Source organism: Calypte anna, chromosome 4 (assembly GCF_003957555.1).
Source record: "Calypte anna isolate BGI_N300 chromosome 4, bCalAnn1_v1.p, whole genome shotgun sequence".
Classification (NCBI taxonomy): Eukaryota; Metazoa; Chordata; class Aves; order Apodiformes; family Trochilidae; genus Calypte; species Calypte anna.
In genome coordinates, this window is record NC_044247.1 from 440,722 (window position 1) to 463,940 (window position 23,219).

Below are 23,219 nucleotides of genomic sequence, written 5' to 3' on the forward strand. Positions count from 1 at the left end.
GAAGCTGATGTTGTACCCTGGGGTGGTTCTGCCCAAACAGGATCCAACCTCCTGCTGGCCCAGGGAGCAGGGACCAGAATGTGTCCCCCGGGGCTGCAGGAAGGGTGCTGGGACAAGGCAGCTCTGGCCTGGGCTCTCAGCTGTTCCCCTCAGCATTAGGGTCTGGCCCGACAGACATTCCTCTGTCTTGCTAATTAATCCCCAACCTCAGCCAGAATTAGGGCTGGGACCTTCCCCAGGCTGCAGCTGTCGAGAGTGAAAATACAGGAGAAGTTTGGCTCTGGTTTGCTGAGCAGCTCTGAGCTCTGCAGACCTGCCAGGCACTGCTGGGTTGTGTCACTGCCCTGTCTGAGGGTGGGTGCTGCTGACCCTCCCTGGGGAAGGGGTCCTGAGCCCTGTCCCCTGGGGCTGGGAACAGCAGAGCCCCTGGCTGCTCTGTGCCTCAGCCCTGGGAGCTGAGCTTAATTACCTCTGGGCAATAATAAGAGCTGCTGGCAGTTCCTTGTGCTGCCCTGGTGCCTGCCTGGCACAGGGATTCATGTCCCACCAGGCTCTTGGCAGCTCAGGGATATTCCCTTGGGGAGGGGAAGCTGCTCATGCCACTCCTTGGAAGATGAAACTTCTCCCTGGCTTGTGTTTCTCTGTGTCCTCAGGACCCCTGCGTGGCTGCTGTGGCACAGCAGAAGGTTTTTTCCTGGAGTTCTGTCTCACATGAGGGTCTCTGTAGACTCTTCCCAGACTCTCAGGTGCTCAACTATAAGTAGAGCTGACAGTGCCCCAAAAAAAAAAAAAAAAAAGAAAAGACAAAGAATAAAAAAGGCATTTTCTGTACCACTTGGGTCTGTTTGTGTAACTTCTCTGCAGCACCTCAAAGCCATCCCCTTAGCAGCTACACTCCTTTGACTCTGTGTGAATAACATGCTCCCCCCAGCAGGGCTCAGGGTGTCCCCAGTGTCACCCATGTGGCTGTGTCCCCCACCCCACATCCCCCCAGGGCAGGAGCAGGAGCAGGAGCAGGAGCAGGAGCAGGAGCAGGAGCAGGAGCAGGAGCAGGAGCAGCCCCAGCTCAGGCAGAAACTCCCCAAACCCATCCGTGCCCCTGTGGCAGCTCTGGCTCAGAGGAAGGGGTGAGGTGTGGCACTCTGTCAGGGCATGGGATGTCTCAGGCATCCCGAGAGTTTATTTGGCTCCTACGTGTGTAGTAAACAAATCAGGTTTTAAAATACATTCAGCAGTATTTAGCAACTGGATCAGGGCTTCCAAATACAATCAGTGGTATTTACCAAGTAAATCGGTGTTTACAGGCACAGACACCTGTATTACTAAATAACTCAGTACCTCTAAACACATTCACCATATTTAGTAAATAAATCAGTATTTGCACATACAGACCCTGGAATTCAGGGAGCAGGCCCTCTTTGGGAGTCATGTCTGGCCATTCCAGGAGTGCCAAATGAGGTACCTGCTCCCAGACGTCACAGCTGCTGTTGGGATGGGCTCTGCTCAGAAGAGTTCAGACTCTGATCTGCTAAAAAACCACAGCAGCAGATTTGAGTGGATTTCCTGTGTTCCAGGTGCACTGCTGGGGTGCTGGGTGTCATGTTGGGGTTGTCATGTTGGGACAGGCAGTGGGGACAGCACAGGGTGGCCGTGGGGCAGTGGGGATCTGGGGAAGGTCTCCTGCTGCTCTTCAGCCTTGGAACATCTCCGTGTGGGTTCAGGAGCCCTTCTTATGGGGATGGCTCCTGCTGTGCTGAGGTGGGATCCTGGATTTAAAATTACTTGGATGCTTTTGGGATGACTGGGTGGAAGACACTGCCCAAGTATCCAAGTATGCAGCAGCCTCTGTGGTTTGTCTCCCAGGCCCTGGGAAGCAGTCAGTTTGCTTCTATTTGCACTAACTTGTTTTGTTTCTTTTTTTTTTTTTTTTTTTTTTTTTTTTTTTTTTTTTTTTTTTTTTCTTTTGGAGGAAACAGGAGAAGAGCTCAACACCACCCAGGCCTGCAGTGATGTGAGGTGCTGGCTGGGATGGTGTCCTGGCCAGGGCTGTGTGGCTGCCCCTGGGCTCCCATGTGTCCCCCTGTGAGAAAGGTGACCTGGGAGTGTCCCCTCAGGGGGAGGTTGGCTTCCAGGGCATTTAAAAGAGGAGAAGAGAGGTGGAGGCACAAAGTCTGGGCTGTGCCTGGGTGCCCCCAGCCCCAGGGTGCTGGCTCGGTACCACCGGGGTCACACAGAGGAGCTGTGTCTGGAGCCAAGCCCAGGAGCTGTGCCAGGGAACCCGAGGAATGAGCCGGGGAGATGGACAGGGGCAGCTGGAGCTGGTGCCGGGGCTGACACTGCCCTCCTGCTGCCACCGGGGCCGTGTCAGTGTCACCAGGGCCAGGCTGGTGCCACCAGCCCTCATGTCCTGGAGGAGCATGGTTGCTGCTCATCAACTTGCCTTTGCTTATTCTCAGATGACCTCATAAATCCCCAGTTTTGGGGTGTTTCTAGTGTGCCTACAAGAAGGCTGCCAACCCTGGGGCCGGGTGGCTTGCTCAAAAGATGTGGCACTGCCTCTCCTATGGCCCTGCCTGTGAACCGAGGCTCCACGGATGGTGGTGGAAGGAAGCTGAGCTGTCAGCAGTCAGAACAGCTCAGGACAGCCTCGGAGGCTGGGGCTGACCCACACCGGACCCACACCTGTGGGGTGGCTGAGCCCGGGGGTGCCCGGTGTGCACAGGGGCATCGGGGGACAACAGTGACACCGGGTGGGTCTGGTTGTCCCTCTGCGGGAACAGCCCCGGGAGCGCTGCTGCGGGGCTGGGGCTGGAGGGGAATCCTGGGGCTGGAGGGGAACCCTGGGGCTGGAGGGGAACCCTGGGGCTGGAGAGGAACCCTGGGGCTGGAGGGGAACCCTGCACCCTGCGGGGTTGGGGCTCCCAATGCCCTCCCAGCTGCCTTTGGCAGTGCCCTGCCTGTGTCCGGCAGCCCCACGGGTGTTTCTTTCCCCACTGCCCGGCCCGGGGAGTCCTGCTCGGGGCATTCCAGGCAGGGAGGAACGTCCTGGAGCTGTTTAGAACTCCCAGACTTCGAAGGGAATTTCAGTGCCTGCTCACAACCAACTGAATAACGGTGCAGGGTTTGAATCGCTGTCCCGCCTCCCTCCCTGCCTCCTCCCTCCCTGCCCGCTGCCTACAGCTCCTGCCTGCTCCCTCCTTCCCTGCCTGCTCCTTCCCTGCTCGTTCCCTGCCTGTTCTCTCCTTCCCTGCCTTCTCCCTCCCTGCCTGCCCCAGCTCCCGCAGCAGCCATGGGGGTGCCGTGGGGGTCCCTGCCCAGGGCAGGGGGCTGTGCAGTGCTCTAGGGGGGGGGCTCCGTGCCTGCCCCCCGCCCACCCCATCATGCCCTTGCTGGATTTCTTCTGGGCTTGCTTCCGAAGAGCCAAGGTAAGGAGCCGTCTGCTGAAATGGTGCCCAGCTGGGGACGCGATGTGGGGAGAAACTGCAGGGAGGGACTCGGGAAGGGGGGGAGGCAGCGCTTTGGGTGCTGTGGCGGGGCTGGGGGCACCAGGGGTTGGCCTGGGGGCTCGGGTCGCTCCCGGCAGGGCAGCAGGAGCGGGTCTGGCCCCACAGAAAAGGAGCCGCAAGCCTGCAGCCCCCGAGCTTTTGATTTCCTGCATCAGAGGCTGTGGTGGCAGCTGATGGTTCTCAGGGGGGTTCATTCCTCATCTGCTGCCCTCAGGTTTGTGCAGCCTCCTCTCCGGCTGCCCTGGGCTGTGCTGGTTCCAGCGTGCAGTGTGGTGGCAGGTGTGCAGGGTGGGTTGGAGCTATGGTCAGCTATGGGTTTGGGGAGCTTCAGGCTGGGAAAAGCACTGAATTCCCTTTCCCAACCGGTGCTGTGCCAAGCCAGTGGATCTGAAGTGCATGTGGAATGCACACTGCTCCCCCGGGCTTTCCATCCAATGCCTAAATAGTTGAGGCTAAAAATGAACATTTGTGAAATTCATTAATTATTTAGTGGCTGTCTTGTCCCTGCTGTCTCCAGAGGGCTCAGCAGCTCCTCCTTAATCCTCCTGTCCCTGTCTGCCATTGTGCTCATGGTGGCAGGACCGGTCCCTCATACCCCTGGATTGCTCCAGAGGCTCCCAGCCTGGCCTGAGCTGGGCTCCTGGTGCCTGTGGACCTCAGCAAAGCCCAAAGAACCAGCAGAGCTCTGGCCAGTGGTCGTGGGGAGCTGTGGGGAGCCATGGGATGCTCCTGCCCTCCCTGTCCCCAGCCCCAGGCTGCAGCTGCTCCTCTGGCCATGGCCCCAGCTGCTCCCCACCCCAGCACATTCCCAGCCCCCTCATCCAAGGATTCCTCCCCAGCTGAACAATCTGCTTTCACTAATGAAGCCGATGTTTGTGTCTGCTTCTTGCTTAGAAAACACCTTTGCCAGGGTGCCAACAGAAGAATGTGGACTGAGCAGGGGTAAAAGTCCCTCTCAGGTCTGGGGGTAAATTTGTCCTTTGGTTCTGGGGCTCTTCCTCCCTTGGTCACCCCGGGCACCGAGGTGATGTGGCCAGGGATCTGCTCAGGGGCTGTGGAGAGGGAAACTCTGGGCAGGGGAGGCTGCAGAAGATGGGTGACCATCTGCAGTGGGCCAGGTGGCTTTTTGGCTCTTCAGGGATGTAAACCCCACGTCCCTTGGCTTTGTCCCCGCAGCCCCTTCCCCACCCGAGTGCCGTGCCTGGGGAGCAAGAGCCTCATCTGCTTTCAGCTCTTTTCTTCCCCCCCCTTACCCCCCCTCTCTTTATTGTTGGTTTTCCATGGTGCCTGCAGACACCATTGTACTCCCTGCTCCCAGCCACACCAGTGTGACTGAAGCACTGACATCCCCACAGGTACCCGAGGGCATTTTCAGGGACCCCAGCCCCGGAGGGTCTGTCCCATCCACTGGTTTCCACTGTCCACTGGTTTCCCCAGTGCCAGGTGGGGTGGTTCAGAGCCAGGGGGGTTGGTGCCCTGGGGACAACCTGTCCTGGAGCTCTGTGTGTCCCCAGAGCTGGCACTGCTGGGCCCAGATCCTCTCCTGGAATCTGTTAATACAAAAATGAAAAAGATAATTAAATGATTCATGTTATTTTCTTTTTTCTTTTCACAGAGTTTCACGTTGCTAGAAGATAAGAAAGATGCAGGTAAGCTGTGGCAATGTTTTGGGGGCAGGAATGTCCTCAGTGGGGTGGGCAGAGGTTGCAGAAGAAGAGGGACCATCCCCTGGCTGGGTTCTGGTTTCTCCTGCCAGCCCTATGGTTTTCTCCCCAAAGTGGTGCTCAGGGGTGCTGGAGGGGCTGTCAGTGGCCTGTGGGAGGATGGCTGCAGGGCTTGGGAGCTCTGGGATGGGGCACAGACACTGATTGTTTTAAGGACCCTGCAGGGCTCTGCAGGCAAACTGGTCTGAAATGGTGTTGCTGGGTGTGAAGGAACATCCTGGGGATCTTCCCTGCCTGGGGGGGCAATGACCCAGCCTCTTGTTTTTATCCATGTCAGGGTTAGGTGAGCTCTGAGCCCAGGAAAGCTCTGGGCAACAAAAGGTTCCTTGTGAGCAGAGCTGCCGAGGTGATCCTGGGTGGTCTCTCTTGCCCTTTCATGGGAGAGATTAACAGGAATATCAAGAACTTGTTAAAAAGGGTCAAAGAACCTTGTGCAAGGGAAGGGGCAGGGGAGGCTCCTACAGATCATATCCATGGCTGGATCTGGGGAGGGGCTAATGTGTTTTTCTCCGTGGTTAAAGCTGCCTGTAAAATCCAAATCTGTCTTGGTAAAAGCTCAGCATCATTCCCAGCCATCCCAGCCTGACCACACCTCTGTGTCCCAGCCTGGTGAGCTCCAGATTGCTGGAGAGATGCTCGGCTGGTGTCTTGTTGAGTGGGGCTCTGAGGGCAGGAGCAGCAGGAGCCTTTGCCCACATGAGAGGCTGCACAGTTTTACACCAAAGGATCTGTCACCTGGGACACGATGCCTCAGCTGTAGTGGGTCCTTGTCAGAGCAGCTTGGTGCCCAGGGGAGCCTGGCTGAAGCTCTGCTCCCTTCCCTGTGGGTTGGGCTGGACGTGGAGCCAGCCTGTGGGGCAGTCACATCCTCTGTGGGGGTTTCTGTGGAAGAGCTCCCCCAGGAGGTGCTCTGAAAACAGGGATGACTCAAGAAAACCCCCAGAAAGTGGTCTGAGGAGATGTTCCCTTCCCTGATGAGTTTGTCCTCTCTTTGGGGTGGGCACCAAGAGGACCACAGCTCTCCAGACAGGGGTGGGTTGAGTTGGCTCTGTGTTTACCCCAGGAAACTCTTGGAAGGGACTTTCCCTGCCTCCCCCACTGCTCCCCAGAGCCCATCCCTCATCCCCTGATCCTGACCACCACCAGGATCCCCTCCCAGGGCAGCCCCAGCTCTGGGGCACAGTGCTGGCTGCACGGCTCCATCCCGCTGGAGCAGCCCCAGCCAGGGCCAGGTTTCCATGGATTTCTGAACCCTCTGCTTCCCCTCTGACATTCATTTCCCATGCATTGTTCTGGACAGAGCCGAAAGGAAAGGCTCCTGCACCAGCTGTGTGTGCAGAAACTGCCAGACATGAAATACACAGAATTCCTGCTGGGAGCAGGATCAGAGCTCCCCAGAAGCAGGGCCAGCAGCATGTTCTGCAGGTGTCATCAAGCAGTGGCCTCCTCTGGCTGCTGAGGGACAGGGATGGAGCTCAGGGCTCTTGTGGGTGCAGGCAGGCAGGGATGGCAGTGCAGGAGTGGGCTTCAGCTCCAGGACATGGGGAAATAATAGGGGAAAGAGGCACGAGGGACTCGGCTGAACTTTTGCCCCTTCATGAAATAATAAGGTTGTATTTACCCAGCATCTGGATCTCCAGAAATAACCTGCTAAATTTAGCTGTTGTTGATATGTTGTCACAGCTGAGTTATTTTTCTTCTCTCTTTACACGAAGGTCTCCACTGCCCTGGGTCTGTTGCTTTGTAGCTCAGACCCTCACTCAGTGCCCTGGGTCTGGGCGGAGAAGGTGGGGACTGGGACCTCCTGGAGGAGACTTGAAGGTGTTGGTTTGGAGGCTGAAGGTGTTGGTTTGGATGTTGAAGGCGTGGGGTGGGATGCTGGGACCCGTTTCTGGGGTCTTCTGAAACTTCCTGAGAAATCACTGCCTGACACGTGGTGGAAAACGTGGTCATGGGGCTGGATGGTGGTTGGAGAGGTAGTGAGCTGGAAAGCTGAACTGGATGTGATTATCAGTGGCTTTGGTGTGACATGTGATGAAAGGCAGTCTGCTCCTTCCTCTTCCCTGAGGAGTCACTCTCGGGCTGGGCTGGTGAAATCATCCTGGAACCCCCACCCAAAGCAATGTCGGGTCCCTCCTGGAGCCCCTCTGGGGTGCCCTGGGAGCAGCAGCACCCAGCCTGGGCTCTTGTGGTGAGTTTTCATAAGGGGAGAGGGCTGCTTCACAAATATCCTCATTTCCTTCTGTTACAGCCTCCAGCCTGGGCACTCTCCTGTCACTGGGAATCGATTCCCTGCCTAATAGCTAGTGTGATTAGTGCCAAATAGCCAAAAAGAGTAAGTGAGAAGATACTTCCTAAACAAGAGTTTATTCACCCAAAGTCCCCCTGCCAGGGCAGCTCCAGCAGTTTATGCTCCTTCTCATCAGATGTCTTCTGGGGAGCTGGGCTCAGCATCTCTTAGGGCTCGGGATGCAATCTCCAGCATTTCCTTTCCAGCCTCCTCTGTGGACCCTTGAGGTTATTTCTGAGCTGCTGAGCTCTTTGATACGTGTTTCTGCAGATTGCATTGATTTCCCTGAGGAGCTTGGCTGGGGAGCAGAGCTGGGGTCACCAGCCCTGACGTTTCCTGCCTGCTCCCCGAGGGTCAGTGCTGGGGCTGTGTGCAGGTTGGGGCTTTCTGCACCCTCCCCAGTAGAACTCCTTCCTTTGCTGTGCTGGGCTCTGTCCATCCCATGGTCACCTCCCAAACACCCCATGCCCTCTGGGGAGCTGCCTGCACGGAGCCCTGTGTGCAATTACACCCTTGGTTAATTAACAGGAACCACCACGGCAGTGATAGGGATGTGCCAGGGGCTCCTGTGAGTCCGGAGCCACGGGATGGTTTGGGTTGGTTGTTCCCCTGTCACCTTTCTGCTCTCTCAGCACCGGGGCTGGGAGGCTGCTGAGTGCCCGTGAAGGAGCCAAAAACGTGAAATGAGAAAAAATCCTGTAAAGAAAATCAACCCCGACTTGGCCATGCTTCGGTTTTTCCAATAAATGATTGTGGGGAAAGTATTTGTCAGAGGCAAGAGGGCCCCTCCAGCCCAGGGAACGAGGCCATTTCTGCTCCTTGCTCCCCTCCTGCCTGTAAAGCTGCAACCCAGCGGCTGCTGCGCTGACCCCCAGCTCAGCACCCTCCTTCTGGGGCTTTAATTGCAGGGTCTGGAAGTTTTTCTGTTTCCTGTAGCTAACGAAGTGCAGATTCCCCCTGCAGAACAGCAGGATCCTATCACAAACGGGGTGATTTTCTTTGAAGGTCAGAAAGGAAGAGCCGTGGGTGGAGAGAGGTTTTTGGTTTTTTTTTCCTGGCATGGCTTGGATTGCTGGGTGCTGGGGAAGTGCAGGGAATGAGCTGGGAAAAGGCTCCTCTGGCTGCCTGGTGCCCGGGATGTCACCAAGTTTTTCCCGTGGCAGCAAGGAATGATTGAGACTGACTGGAAAGAAATTGCAGGCAAGAAAGTATGTTTGGATCTGCCTCTGTGGGGCAGTTTGCAGGAGACCAGAAGGATCCAGAGGGAAGTATTGAGTGTGGTGACTTCCCTGAAATTATAATGAGCAAACGCTGAGCACTGGCAGCAAGGTCTGGCTGTACAATGGTGTTTCTTTGGTACCAGGTTTGGCAAGTTAGCTGCATGAAAAATGCAAAGCAAGGTGATGGTTCTGTGCCTGAAATAACCTGTCTGTGCTGCTGGAGAGAGCTTGGCTGGAGGCAGAGGAGGGACGAGGCCTCTCTGGGTGCTCTGTAACAGTGGGGGGGTTTCTTTGCAAAGCGTGAGAGGTCAGATGGGAAAAAAAAAAGAAAGGTGTGAGGTGTTGGCAGGCCAAGCCTGCTCGTGTTACTGCCATCTCCTCTTAACAAAGAGACTCTGAATCCTGCCCCAAGCATCAGCAGCCCTGTGAGCCCCCCCGGGGCAGCATCACTCCAGAGCTGTGGTGCAGGGGATGCAGGGGGGGTGTGGAACACCTTGGTTCCTGGGGTGGCAGGAGGGAGAAGTTGTGCCTGGTGATGTCACCGAGGAAAGGGGCAGTGCTGGTGAGGTTTGGTGTGTTTATGGAGGCTCGTAAGGATGTTTGTGCAAGGCAGAGCCCTGAGCCTTGTCACTGCAGTGTTGTGAGGACTGACCCAGCTGTTTGCCAGCCCCACACCAGCACAATGTGTCTGTGTGGTCAGGGTGAGACAGAGACAGTGCTTGTCTCAGGCCTTTTGTTAAGACTGTTCAAATGCTTAAGGAATTTTTCTTCGTTTGGAACTCCAGTGCAGAAACTGGCTTGATGTGGCTTTTAAACATGACTGTGATAACAGTGTGGGGACAACAATCCTGGAGCCATTTACTTTGGGTTGTGTGAGAGGGGAACTGAGTTTCTCAGTCAGCCCTGATGCTCAGTGAAAAACTGTATCTTGTACCTGCCCCAAGACCTCTGTTGGAGAGTTGTTCCTCCTGCTCTTAAACAGTCCCTCTGGGAATGGCCCAAAACCTGCCAGGGGGATGCAGGCTGCTCCTCAGGGGTGGGGAGGGCAGCTCAGTTTGCTGTAGTCAAGGGGAAAATGGATTTTTCCAGGGAGATGCCACTGCCCACCTTGGTGCCAGCAGGCTGGGGTGGGCTGTAGCCAGGGGCTGTGGACAGAGGGTGCAGGAGGTTGTTTTGGGATGATCCATACAAGAGCTGGGAGCACAACTGCAAATCCTCTCTGAGGGTCTCCTGGAGGATCCACAGTTGCTCCCAGGAGCCAGACATGCCAGTCTGAATCCCTGAGATTAATCAGCATCTTGTCTCATTTCACATACCTTGGTAAACCCTGGTTCCTGAGGCTGGACTGCAGTGGAAAACCACTTTGTTAGACTTGCAAACCACCACCCTTATCTCTGGCACCACAAACTCTGCTGGTTTGTAGCCCTGCAGCAGTCAGCATCCCCTGTGACCGCCATGTGAAGCTGTCCCCTCTGCTCCCCTCCCTGCCTGCAGTGGGGACTGCAGGGCCCTGGCTCCTCTCCATCCCCTCGGTGGGGCTGGTTGTGTGGAGGGAGCAGCAGGAACCCCCTGGGAGGGACAGGAGGAGGCTCTGGCGTGGGTGGGTGAAGCAGACACAGTTGGGGTCATTGAGCTGGCGGCTGCTTCTCATTGCTCACCAATGTGTTTACCAAAAAGCTGGAGGCTTTTTGCTCTGGTTCAGCACTGGCCACATAATCTGGATTCCTCAGATGAATTCCTGCTGTTTCTCTGAGATCTGTGGCTGCTGCTTTAATTGCCCAGAGCTCTGGGCCAGACACAGGACCCTTGTTGCACAAAATCAGCTCCCATGAATGATGCTGTTGTGTGTACAGCTCTGAGTTTCTCTTTTCCTCCCTCTTGCCCTCCTCCCTTGGAAGCCAGGGAATTCAGTGCTGCTGAAATCCCACTGCCTGTGCTCGTGCAGCTGGTGACACGGCTCCATCTGACATTTCTTGAGCACCAGTTAACTTCTTTCCCCTGGTTTTCCTCTCATAAACAAGGATATTGAAGCCATCCTCCTCCTCTTGGCCAGAGCCACTTGCTCCCTGCATGCTGGTGCTGACCCTGTGCCAAGACTGGTGCTGGAGCATCCCTGTGACCCCAGGACCCATCCTGCCAGTGGCTCTGGGATGTTCCTCCATGGTGTCCCATGGCTGAGCGTGACCTCCTGGCAGGAGGGATGTGTTGGGGTGAGCTGGTGGAGGGGACAAAGGCACTTTCTGGGCTAATGCGCTGTGGGGAGGTCCACATAAAAATGTTTTGGGTTTCTCCTGTTGTCCATCTGTGGCAGTGGAAAGTTATGAAACATGAATAATACTTGGATGAGCAAAGCAAGAGTCCCCTGAGCATGGGCTGGTGAATAACGTCCCCCAGGACACCCACTCCTGGCTCGACCCCTTCTGTGCTCAGTTTGTATTTATATACACAAGAAAGAAAAAGTGAACTGGTTTGTTGTTTTTTTTTTATTCTCCTGTTTATTGTGGTTGTTGGACACAGAGAAGCAGACAATGGGCAGCTGGGGGTGTGTTCCCTGTGGGTGTGTGGGTTCTCCTGCCGTGGTGTGTGGCCGGGTGGAGCAGAGAGGCTTTGCCCATTCCCCATAGACTTGTGTTATTATATTTTTTTCCTTCTTTAATTCCTTGTATTACATTATTATTGTTATTATTGTTATTGTTATTATTATTATTGTTATTGTTATTATTATTATTATTATTATTATTATTATTATTATTATTATTATTATTATTATTATTATTATTATTATTATTATTTACTTTTCCAGGTGTTTTTTCGTGGGGGTATTGGTGTAGGTGTAGGTGTTGTTGCGTGCCGGGGCCAGCAGGGAGCGCCCTTCCCCGCAGCCGGGGGCTCAGGGTCCGGGGGAGCTGCGGGGGGTGGGTGCGGAGCCTTTGGGTGCTGCCTCCTGGATTGCTGGTACCCAGTGAGCACCTCCAGGGACCTGGCCAAGGTTATCCTTGGAGCTGTTTCTGGAGCTTTCCCGTGCTTATGTCTGGGTGTCCCCAGCAGCCGGATGGCCCCCACCCTCGCTGCTGGGAGGAGGAGGCAGCTCCCCAGCCCCTTCACCCTTCCTGACATTTTTTCCTAGTATTCAGCCAGCCCAAAAAGGGCCTTTGTTGGATTATTTTCCCCCCTGTATTCCTTCCCAGCGGTGCCCTTTAGGCCACCCTGAACAGCCCCTCTCCCCGGGCTGCCAGGGGCTGTGTCCCCCGGGGATGTGCTCCAGCTCCCCGGAGCGGGCAGCGTTCTCCGGGCTCTGTGTCCCCCTAGTCCCTCAGCTCCTGGGCAGGCTGTGCCCGTGGCTGGCAGAGCACACGTGTGTGCACACAGGGTGCCTTGTGCAGCCGCTCTGCCATTCCTCGGCTCTACGCTGGCAACTATTAATATCTCCGGGCATGAATGCTGCTCATTCACAGGGCAGCGAGGGGGGGGTCTGCGGTCTGCGCTGCTTCTGCTCCTCCCAGCACCCGCCCCAGCAGCGTGGCCTCCCCGGTCCTGCCCGCGGGGTCCGCGTGGGCCCGGACACCCTGGTCCTACCCTCTTGGCTCCTGTTTATAGCTCGGCGTCTCCGGGAGATTTCCTGCCTCTGCCCCCACGCCCTCCCCGTTCCCGTTGTGCGTGAGGAAATGAGTGGAAAATGCCTGAAATCCTCCCCCGAGCTCAGCGGTTTTGCTGTCACTGCTGCTGCTGCCTGACCCACCGCAGGGCCAGACCAGAAGTGGTGTGAGCTCTGCCCTCGCAGGCCATGCTCCCTGAGCTGGGAATGCTGCCACCTCCTTCTGCCTCCGTCCTTTCCCTGAGGATGTGGCCAGAGGGAAATACCCACCCTGGCCATCCCCCGGGGTGCTGCCTCGGTGGCTGCCACCCCCAAGCTCTGATGCACCCATCATCTCTTTCCAGAGCTTTCCCCCCCTCTACCCCTTCCTGCCACCCTCCTGGGGAGCAGGGCTTTGTGGATGTTGGTACTTCTGGGGATGAGGGCTGGGATGGGTTCCTGGTATCCCGACCACCCTGCTCTATCCCCTGTGGCTCTGTAGTGGGGTGCTTGCAGCTCCCATCCCTCTTGGTTGTAGGGACCTCCCACTGATCTCCCCCAGGATGGATCCTGAGCAGGGGGGTGGCACCAGCTGCTTGTCCTCCAGCAGCAGGAGCCCTGGGCCCCCTGCCCATCCCCTGGGCCCTTCCTGGCGGGAGGATCCCTCGCACAAAGCTGCATGGAGACTTTCAAGTCAACAACAGCTTCATTGAGATGCTCGTGGCCCAGAGCCCCTTCCCTCGGGAGGCCGAGGCTGCGGCAGGAGCAGAGGCAGCGCGGACTTGGTGGGAGGAGGGTCAGGAGCTAGGGGCTGGAAAGGAAGGAAGGAGATGTGCATCAAAAACCTCTCAGCCTGTGAAAACAATGGAAAAAACTGTTTTTTCCCTCTGATCCTCCCATATTAGAGTCCTCGGGCAACCCCTGCAATTCCCACCATTAATTCCAAGAGAAAATCGGGTTTGTGGCATCCCTACCATGGACCTGGTCTCTCCAGCTTCTCTGGCCATACCAAACCACATCACTGCCTGCCTCTGCTTGCATTGTGCCTCTTGCCCACTGTCCCATTGTCTCTGTCTCACTCTCTGCTTCCTCTTTCCACCTTCCACCCCCCAGCTGGTGCTTCCTGACCTCACAGAATCATTCTGCTTGGGGAAGACCTTTGAGATGATCAAGTCCAACCATTAACCTAACCTCCAGCCCCTTTGCCTCCCATTTCTCACTAACAAGTTCCTACCTCAGGTCCACCTTAAACACTGTATCTCTTAGTCCCCCTGTGCCAGACCCTATTCCCCAGTTTTTATTTCACCCTCTTGTGAACAGCTTGTGGCTGCTCCCATCTGACTGACACAGGTCTGGGATCCAGAAGTCAGCTTGTGAGATGTGTGTGTGCCATGGGGAGGATCTTCCTCGCCCTGTGCTGTCGGAGGTGTAACTGCTGAGCAAGAGAACCCCCTGCAGCCTGAGGGGGATTTCTAGGAAACAAATCCCACAGGAGCAGCCTCTCTGCTCCTCTCGGTGCCGTGTCACACCCCTGCTTCTGCCACCCGCTTGGTTTGATGGGCGGGGGGAGGGAGGAGTGGGGGCTGCGAGAGACCTGCCCAAGCACTGTCCTGGGGTTCATCTTTTGAGGGGAACAGCCCTGGGGGACCCTCACAGGCGCTCAGCCCCGTGGGTAGGTTGTTGGGTGTCCCTGTGCTGGGACCCCCCGCAGAACGGACTGAGAGGTGAGGGAGGGAGATGGGGCTGAACAGAGGGGGGAGCCGGGGCCGTGCTGAGCTTCACACGTGTGGCTTTTTCCTCTCTTTGGCTTCTCTGTCCGTGCATGGTGCAGCCTCGGGACCTCCAAACTGGCAGCCCGGAGCTGGGGCCCTGCGGTTCCGTTCCTCCTGGTGCCGGAGCGCTGGTGGGTGCTGCGGGGCGGAGCGCGGGCTCTGCGGGGGCCGAGGCAGCGGTGCCGAAATCGAGGAGCGGGGGGGGAGGCGGTCCCGGGGCGGTCCCGGGCGGTGCCGGCAGCGGCGGGCGGAGCCGTCGGGGCCCCGGGGCAGCCCCGCACCTGCCGCGCTCACACCGACAACAGCCGGAGCCGCGGCTGGCACCAGCCCCAGCCCCAGCCCTCCCGCGGGGCCAGGGGTCCCGCACCGCCCCCCCCTTCCGTCCCCCTCCTCCTCCTCTGCTCGCCGGGACGCGGCCGTTCCCCCAGGACGAGGGGCAGCCCGGCCTGAAGGTAAAGCAGGGACCTGCGGCTCCCCCGGCGCCTGCGGTGGGGTCTGGGGGCGGGGGGTCTGCGGGAGAAGAAGGGCTGGAATTTGGAAGTCTGTCAGCCTGTGGCTCTGGGTGGAGGATGCTGCTCCGGCCAGGATCTGCTTCCCGCAGCAGCAGGGTGCTCTCCGTGGGGCTGTTGGGTTGCCCGTGTGTGTGGGCAGACGTGGCGTGGGGCGAGGTGGCTGTTGCTGTAGCTGAGGAGGAGAAGCTGGGAGCAGTTTTCCTGGCGTGCTGGAGCTTTTACTGGATCCCCGTCATTCCCGGGCTGAGTCACAGCAGTGCGTGGGCCCGGAGGCCTCTGCTGCCATCCCAGCTGGGCTTGGCTGCCCCGCTCCCTCTGTGGCTGGCAGAGCCATGGCTGAGCCAGCCGAGGGATGAGGGTGGGCTGGCAGCGCCATGGCTGAGCCAGCCGAGGGATGAGGGTGGGCTGGCAGCAGGGTTTGGGCTGCCCAGATTTTCTCAGGTCTTCTCTTCACCCCTCCTCTAGCTGGAATTACAGGCGATTAAACCGGTGGCTGGAAATGCACAGATTTGCCGTCTGATCCAGAGAGCCAGTGAGTTCATGGAAAAACTGTGTTGACGTCAGGAGGCTGCAGATCAGGCCCCTGTGCTGTAGCCGGGGGGAGGTTGGACTCCATGGTCTGGCGTTGGGCACCATGGGCACGTGTTTCCAGCCACCGTCCCTTCTGGAGACCTTTGTCTTTGGTAGGAATGGGTTTTCCGTGCCTGCGTAGTTTGTCACGTTGGGAACGGGCAGTAATCTGTCAGAGCGTGCTGCCAAGGTGAGAGGCTGTTTGTTCAGGGGCTGTTTGATCGTGGCTGACTTAAACACCAGCTCTTTGTGTGTTTGGTTTTGTGGTTTGCGTTCTGGAATGGCTCCGTGGTGCAGAGGGCAGAGGAGCTGCCTCTTGTAAGACCCTTGCACAGTCCCGGGATGTCAGAGCAGACATTGTGATGTTATTGGCAGAGTCCTGCATTCTTTTCCATGTGCATACTTGAATTCTTATCAATGAATGTGCTTTTTTTTTTTTTTTTTCCTGCTTACATTTAACTGTGAGAGATGGCAGCGGTGCTGGCCCAGGCATCACGGCTCCTGGCTGCTGCCTGCATGCCAGCTCTGCCCCTCGCAGGGGGCACAGCAGAGCTCAGACCCCCTCAGCCGCTCTCTGTTCTCCTGGGGGAAAAAATTAGCTGCCACCCTTATGCTGAAAGATCGCCAGTGATTTTCTTGTGTGACAAAACATCGAGTCCCTGTGGGGAGGAAGGTGTCAAAGCTGGCTCCTGAGGGGGTGCTCACATTCCCTCCATGTGCTTGTGCTTCCTCTGAGAAATACTTTTCCAATAAAAGCCTCGCTGAATAAATGCACTCGTGCTTCTGTTCAGCATTCCCTGCCTGCACTGCCTCAAATGTCCAAACCTGAGCATACGCACGGGACAGGCTGCCAGCACTTCAGTTTCTTAAGAGAACAAAATCTGGTTGTGCCTAAGGGCACTGCAGTACTTCCCCTCGGTTTTTATACTAATTTCAAAAAGATTTGAAGGTTCTCAAAGTCAACTGAAGTAACAGAGGGGAAAGAAAGGTTGCCCTTCCCCCGAGGGCATCGCAGAGGTTGCTGCGTGACTTTGTAGGGGAGGAAGAAGCCAAGGAGCCAGCCCCGAGGGTGCTGTGGATGGTGCAGGGGGCAGTTCCCGAGGAGCAGGGCTAGAACAGGGTTTCCTTCCTCACAGTGGCCATTCCTTGATCCTTGAAACGTCCCACACCGTCTGCCCGTCGGCAGGCTTGCCTTTGCACTTTGCCTGCTTTCGGAAGGGTTTTGGAGTACGTGGGGATTTTTAATCCCCCGGGGATGAGGCTGTGGAGGCAGGAGATGCCTCCCGTGCCGTCCCAGCTGCGTGGGGAGCTGCGGGACCCCTGCCCGCTCCTGAGCTCTTCCAGGCAGTGTGAAGGAATTGTTGGGTTGGATTTGTCGGGGCTGGGAAGCGGCGGGAGCCTGTCCGGGAGGGTGTCCGGGGCAGAGCCGTGTCCTCAGCCTTTGTGCCCGCTCCCGTGCTCCGGGCAGGGCCGGCAGCAGCGGCCGCATTCCAGCAGGGCCGGGGGTCTCCCGCCCGGTTAATGATTGAGCCACAATAACCCTCCTTGTGCGAGCCTGTCTGAAAGTCACCTCCGGATAATTATATTAACTTTTCCATGCTGCCGCCGGGGCTGGGCGCAGAAATTTAAAGAGGCAGGGTATTTTTTCTTACATTTCCAGCGAGGAATTCGTGTGTAGGCACAGGAAGTGATGCAGTGCCTCGCTGGTTTTCGTTGTCCCGCTTTGCTTTTTTATTAACTCGGTGCAGAATTCCGCACAAGGGGTTGTGCTGGAGGTGTGGAGCTGTGCCGGCCTCACTCTGCCCTGCTCATCCCTCCCCTGCCCTCTGCTCCCCCTGGATGCCCACCCCAGGCCCGTGGGATGTGGCTGTACCCCCCGGGCTGTCCCCTGCTGTCCCCTCTGCTGCAGGGTTACCCATTGCCAGCTCCGGGGCGGTTTGTGGATCCCTTATCAGAAGCGGGCACTTGTCACCCGGTGCCAGTGACAGGCAGAACAAACGGTAACAGCCAACCCCGGGAACAAGCGGAGCGGCTCAGGGACCTTCCCCGGGAGGTCTGGGTGTTCCCTATCCTGCTGCACAGAGGAATGTGTCCCGCGGGGGTGCCCTGTGCTGTCCCGTGGCTCTGCTGCCACACCAGTGTCCAGGTGTGAAGCCCACCCTGAGGGCTCCCCATGGCACCTTATTGACTGAGGGGGCTGCTGCCAGGGGGAGCATGGGACACTCTGTGGGGTGCAAGAGAAGAGCACCTTGGAATTGCACTAGGCTTGTCATGGGATGTTCATGGGGGGAACCAAAGGTGGAGAAAGGGAGGGATCAAGGATGCTTGCTGGGGCCCGGCTGTGGTTTGGTGTCACAATCATGTGTGAGGGATGCACCTCGTGGGGTGAACATCTGGATTTCCATGGACCCTGCAGCCAGGGATTGGGCCTCCCGTTTCTCAGATGGGAGCAGGAGCTCCTCTGGGATGTCCCCAGGGGCCCAGAGCCGGGTGTGCCGGGGATTTCCTGCCCTTTATCTGGGAGGGAAAAGCATCTGACTGCAACACAGGCCCTCCAGCACGCAGAGAGCCTCTGCCTTTGGGGCCGGTCGCAGGTCCCTGCAACCTTTGGGAGGAGACTTTGATGGCTGTGTTCAGAGATCGCTGGGGCACAAGCAATTAATGCCACTAATTGAGGGCCCCACGCTGCCCATGTTGGGGGGCAGCAAGAGATGGTGCTTCCAACACCCCACTTGTGTGCTGCTTGACTGCAACTCGTTTGCCAAGGGACATGATGGGCTTTCTATTCTCCCCCTCTGCCCCCCCTTCGCCTCTCCCCAGCCCCATGAATTTTACAAGAATATTTTTGGTGCTGCCAAGGGCACAGTTTTGGTGTCTGAATGCCTTTTTGTCTGGGGCAGCACTGAGCAGCCACGTTCTCCCCTCATTCCTCTAGGAATGGGAACAGCAGAACTTGTTCCCTTTCCACCCCTTACTGTCTCATTTAAAGAAAAAAAGGAATTAAGAAACCTTCCAGGACTGAGGCAGAGGCTTGGCTGCAGGTGCTGGGCTGGGGGGAGGTGGAGGCTCTCGGGGATGCTGGGGGAGTTTTCCCTGGGGGTCAGTTCCCAGTGGGACTGGAACTGGCTGTGGGCAGGGGCGTCACGAGGCCACAGGGAGGGTGACGCTGGGCACTGACTCAAAATGCACTTGACCCCATTTCGTCAGTGTCATTGGGCAAGAGCAGGATGGCTGAGCTGGCAGGGCTGACCTTCCAGCTCTGTCTTCCCTGGTGGTAATTGCCCCACGGCCACTGTTCCCCTTCCCAGAGAACCTCCTGGGGAGGCTGTCCCTGCCCAGAGCCACCAGGAGACATCTGCTGGTTCTGCTGCAGGGTTTGCTCTCTCTAATGCTCTCCGTGTGGGCATCTCCAGAGGTTTTAGATACCAAAGTGCTGGCTCGGTCACTGGATTTCCTCGTGCAGTTGCCTCAGCAGAGCCAGAGGAGCATCCCTGTGCCCTTGGCATGGTGCAGAAGGGTCCCTCTCCTGCAGGGCTCTCCAGAGCACTTGGTGCTGCTCCCCGGGGTGCCTGCCAGCCTCTCCAGGTTCTCCTCCTTCCCCCACAGGGATCAGGGCTGTTCACACCAGGTACCTCAACAGACCAGGCAAAAAAAGAAATCATTTTTCTCCTCGGGAGACAGGCGTGATCTCCTGCTGAACCCTCCACTCGTGCTCCGGATGGGCACTTGCTCTCCAGCCAAGTGTGAGCTGACCCTGCTGCTTTCCTTTCCCACGCCCAGGGCCCGCACACACCTCTGCAGTGCAGCTCTGCCAGGGCTGCTGCTGGTCAAGGAGGGGGGGGAAAAACAAGACAACAAGTATTTAAGGCATTTTGCAGCAGCAGCTGAATTGTATCAAACCGCTTTGTGCATCTGGGATTTAAAGCTCTGAGTATACATTTTTTAAGGGGCACGTTTTGGGAGGTGTTGCTGTCTGGTGACAAGGGAAGGGTTTTGGGGGTGCAGGGACCTGGGCTCAGCTCTTGGCTTTGCTCTGAGCTTGGCTTTCTCTGTAGAAACAGAGGGACAACAGAATGGCTTTCTCTGTAGCCTGTGGCTTGTGAATGCATGGGGACACAACCTGATGGCATCCCCAGCTCTTGGTCCTGCCCCATTACTGTCCCTCTCCAGCAGCCCTGGGGTGCCTGTGCCAACCCTTTTGAGCCAGCTGCCTCCCTGTGTCCTGGATTTCTTGGATTTCTCCAGTTTCTATTTTTTTTTTTTCTTTCTTGTATTTGGTGTAAGGATGCCTGTGTGGAACCAGGCTCTGCACTTCCTCTGTGCAAGACCTGTGGGTGTCTGGGCTTGCAGCAGGGAATGAAAGGGTTAAAGCTGCTTTGCATTGGGATTAAAAAAAAAAAAAAAAGCCATTTCCTTCATGTCCAGAGACAGTTTATTTTCTGGGCATTCTTCGGGGCTCAGGGAGGTGCCTTTTCTTTAAGGCATTTCCTGTAAGTTTATATTTGGCCTGAGGAGGGTGGGGAGAGGAGGTGGGTGCTGGGGAGGGGTCCAGCAGCCCGAGCTGAGTGACCTCAGCCTTTGGTTCCTTGTCCCAGAGTGTGTGAGGTGGCAGCTGCAGGAGCTGCAGGACCAGAGGCTGTGGGAGTGGGGTCTCACCTGTCCTGGCCCTGGTGGGGCTGAGGTGGGGAGCACGGGGCACCCGAAACACCCGTTTGCATGGATGGGTCAGAGAGAGGATGCCTCGGGCTCAGAGCTGGGGAGCTGGTGTGTTTGTCTTCCCTCTCATTGCTTTTAAGTAGTGGCCTCAGAAGGCACCTTTACGTCCTCATCTAATGTCTGTAGGGTTTTTAGGTCAGCATCAGGAATTTCAGGGGCAGGCAGGCTCATCTTCACTGTAATTCAGCACTGCTAACACGCAGAGGAGCTGCCTGCCTTGGCCCAGGGAGGGGATCATGCTAAGGAAAACTGAGCTGTCACCCCCACCCACCCTGTAAGACCATCCTTTCCATTACCTGTAAGATGATGAAGATAACTGCAGCTGGACCCCTAATTCTGACCACTGTCCTGTTCTATTCCATCACCCAATATCCTTTGATTTCTGTTAAAAACCGACAAGCAAACACAGTAATATATAAAGTCATAAAAATGTACTGTTCCCTCAGTGCCTGTAACATGGATTTCTCTTTTCCCCTTGATATTTGCTCAGACCAGAATTCCCGTGTGAGGTCCCTGGGGCTGGAGCTGCCCTGGGGGGAGGTGGCAGCTGGGTCCCCCCCACCCCCCATTCAGGCAATTCTCCCATTGTTCCCCACGCCAAGCTTCTTCTCCCCCATTTTGTTTTCTTTTTATTACTGTGATTTCCTAACATCGGAAGAGGCGAGTTATGAAACTGGAGTTATCCAAACACATCTTGTTTGAAGATAGCGTTTCACCCCGCAGATGCAGCTTCCTGCCCTCTAAATGGTTCCCATTGTTCCTCCCTGGCTCCTGGCCCTGGCTCTGACGGGGCCACTGGTAGTGTCGTGGGGCTCCCAGCCACCAGGTGCTGCTGGCCAGGGGATGGGGTGGGAAGGCTGAGCTGGGGATGCTGGTGTTCTGTAGGTATCCTATGAAAACATCTGGGAGGCTGCCTGGAGGCTTCTTTTTTGCCAGGGTTAATGTGGCAGCACTGCTGCTGCAGCAAGGGATGCTCTGGGGCTCTGGTACACATCCACTCTCCCAACAAGGCTCCAGGGCCACTTCTGCTTTTTGTTTTTTAAATGCTTTTGTTTAAAGATACCACGGGGAGGCATAGAGCAGAGGCTGTGTTTGCTGGGAAGACATTGAGCTCACAGAGTTCCCTGCCATGAAGGAGCAGGAGGAGGAAAAACCCTTGGAGCTTGTGCTGCACCCTGTTTGTGCTGGTCGATCCTCAGAACAGCTCCATCTGGGGCAGCAGAGGGAATGTCAAACCCTTCCCTGCTTCCGGATCCAAAGGCTTTGCCTTTGGCCGTGTTTGTGCCCTGACCTCCTTTCCCCTGAGCTTTGCATCTCTTGGGTTTCTCTGGCCGAGCCCCTGCTGATGGCTCCCAGCCAGGTTTGTAGCTGTGCAGGCTGCAAAGAGACACCAAACCCATCCCTCTTCGGGAGCTGGAAAGATGCCAACTGACTCTTAGCCCTGGTTTTAAACTTTAAACTGATCCAAAAAGAAAAAAGAAACAAAAAACAAAGGTATGCAAGTATGCATCGATTTTCCCATCGGATGGTTAAGTAGGAAATGGTTCTGAAGGAAACAGCGAGCAGCTTCTTGCATTGGTGCTGCAGACACAGGGACACGAGGGACACAGGTCTGCTGGTGGGACACGAGGCTGTGGTCTTGCTTCCTGTCACTGCCTGCTGAAGGGGGGAGTGGGGATGGAATTGGTGTTTTCATGATGAAAAGCTGAAAATCCCTCTCTGCAGGACAGATGTGGGTGCTGGAGGGAGCACCAGGCTTGTCCTCTCCTCCTTGCTGGTGTGGGCACGAGGTTTTGACTGTCTAAAGTAGACTCTGAGTTCTGCCTTTCGGAGGAGATGTAGGATGTGGTTCCCTGAGCAGGGCACCAGCCCTCAGCAGCTCCTGCCTTCTCCTCCTTCCCATTTTGGACTCCCTGGTGTGGGGTGCCCTGCGTGCTGGGTGGCTGAGGTCTGCCCCTGTGTTTCTCTGCCACACCTTCACCCAAACCCTTCGGCTGCTCTGGTGGGTGGGTTGGAAGAGGTGGGTGAGGTGCCCACGTTACCCCTGTCCTCTCCTCCCTGGTGGCTCCCCAGGCACTGGCAGAGATCCTGAGGGTGCTGGGGATGTGCAGGGGGCAGGTGGCAGCAGGTTGGGACGTGGCAGGAGGGGAATTTTGGGTGGATTGGCTTTCCAGATCTGTCAGCAGAGCCTGTTCTGAGAGGTGCTGGGTGTGCCGTGGTGGGGTCACTCTGTCCCTGGGGCTGGGGCACAGCCACCCTGCTGGGACACCCGTGACACCGTGCCCACCTCTCCTGCTCTTCTTCCCTTATGGCTTTCCCACCTGCCTGAGGAGTGGTGGGGTGTTTTTTTGTTGTTTTTTTTTTAAAAATTAATTAATTAATGATTTAAGGGTTTTTTTGCATGAATGGAGCGTGTTTTTGTGAATGTTGGTTGGGGGATGTGGAGCTGCAGATGTTTGCTCATTAATGAGGTCCTGCAGAACTGCTGCCGGAAGCAGCACCCAGCACTTGGCAGCGTGCCGGGGGCTGACGTGGTTCCTTCCTGCCCCTTCCCAGCTCTGCAAACCTGGACCCAGCCCCCCACCCCACCTCTGCCCCCTCCCAAGAGCTGGATGCTGGGCTGGCACTGCCCCTGGCCCCAGGCAGGGTCCCCATGTCCTGGTCCCACAGCACCAGGAGGGCTCAGCGATCAGTGTTTGATAAGGTTCTGGGACATCTTATCTTTGGGCTCCACAGAGAGGAGGAAAACAGTAAATTGGGAACATCCTGGGCAGGACCAGCCCTTCCCAGAGCTGGGGTGGGACCGGATCCTATCTCATAGGACCTGAAGCTGCTGGGATCCTTGTCACAACCCGATGCAGAGGTTTGGGGTGTTGGTACAAATCCTGCCTGGCTGCTTCCCCTGGGGATGTCACCTGTCCCCGGGGGTACATCCAGAGGTTGAACTGTCCCCTGCATCCCCCCCACAGCACCAGCCCAGCTGTCCCCGTGTGGGATGGATGGATGGATCGATGGATGGATGGATGGATGGATGGATGGAGGGATGGATGGAGGGATGGACATGGAAGTGGGATGAGGTGCCGTGCCCCACACATCCCCCTGAGGAGAGCAAGGATCAGCTTCCCCAGTGACCCTCCCAGGAGGCACATCCTGACCCCCCAGGGCTTTGCAGGAGGGTGCTGGCAGGAGGAATGAAATGCTGAGTGAGCAGCAACGGGCAGGAGCCATGAGTCCTTTGTGGTGGCTGTCACGGGTGGGTGTCACCACGTGTCCCTGAGTGCCAGCGTGTCCCAGCAGCTCGCTCAGCCAAGCAGCCAGGAATCCAGGCACTGAAC

General features: G+C 56.8%; 1 protein-coding gene across 4 annotated transcripts in view; it reads left to right on the forward strand.

The window, feature by feature from the left end:
- The first annotated feature begins 3,256 nt into the window (after nt 1-3,256).
- Nucleotides 3,257-23,219, forward strand: part of STARD8 (StAR related lipid transfer domain containing 8) — a 37,713-nt gene continuing 17,750 nt past the window's right edge. For 2 of the 4 annotated variants that reach the window (XM_030449462.1, XM_030449463.1), the window contains exon 1: nt 14,385-14,538. Coding sequence is in view for 1 of the 4 variants with exons in the window: in XM_030449459.1 (XP_030305319.1) it covers nt 3,381-3,425; nt 5,122-5,155 (79 nt within the window). In the remaining 3 variants the exon portion in view is untranslated. Of the gene's footprint in view, nt 3,426-5,121; nt 5,156-14,384; nt 14,539-23,219 lie in introns of those variants that run through there. The other 2 variants (XM_030449459.1, XM_008501193.2) reach the window with 2 other exon arrangements.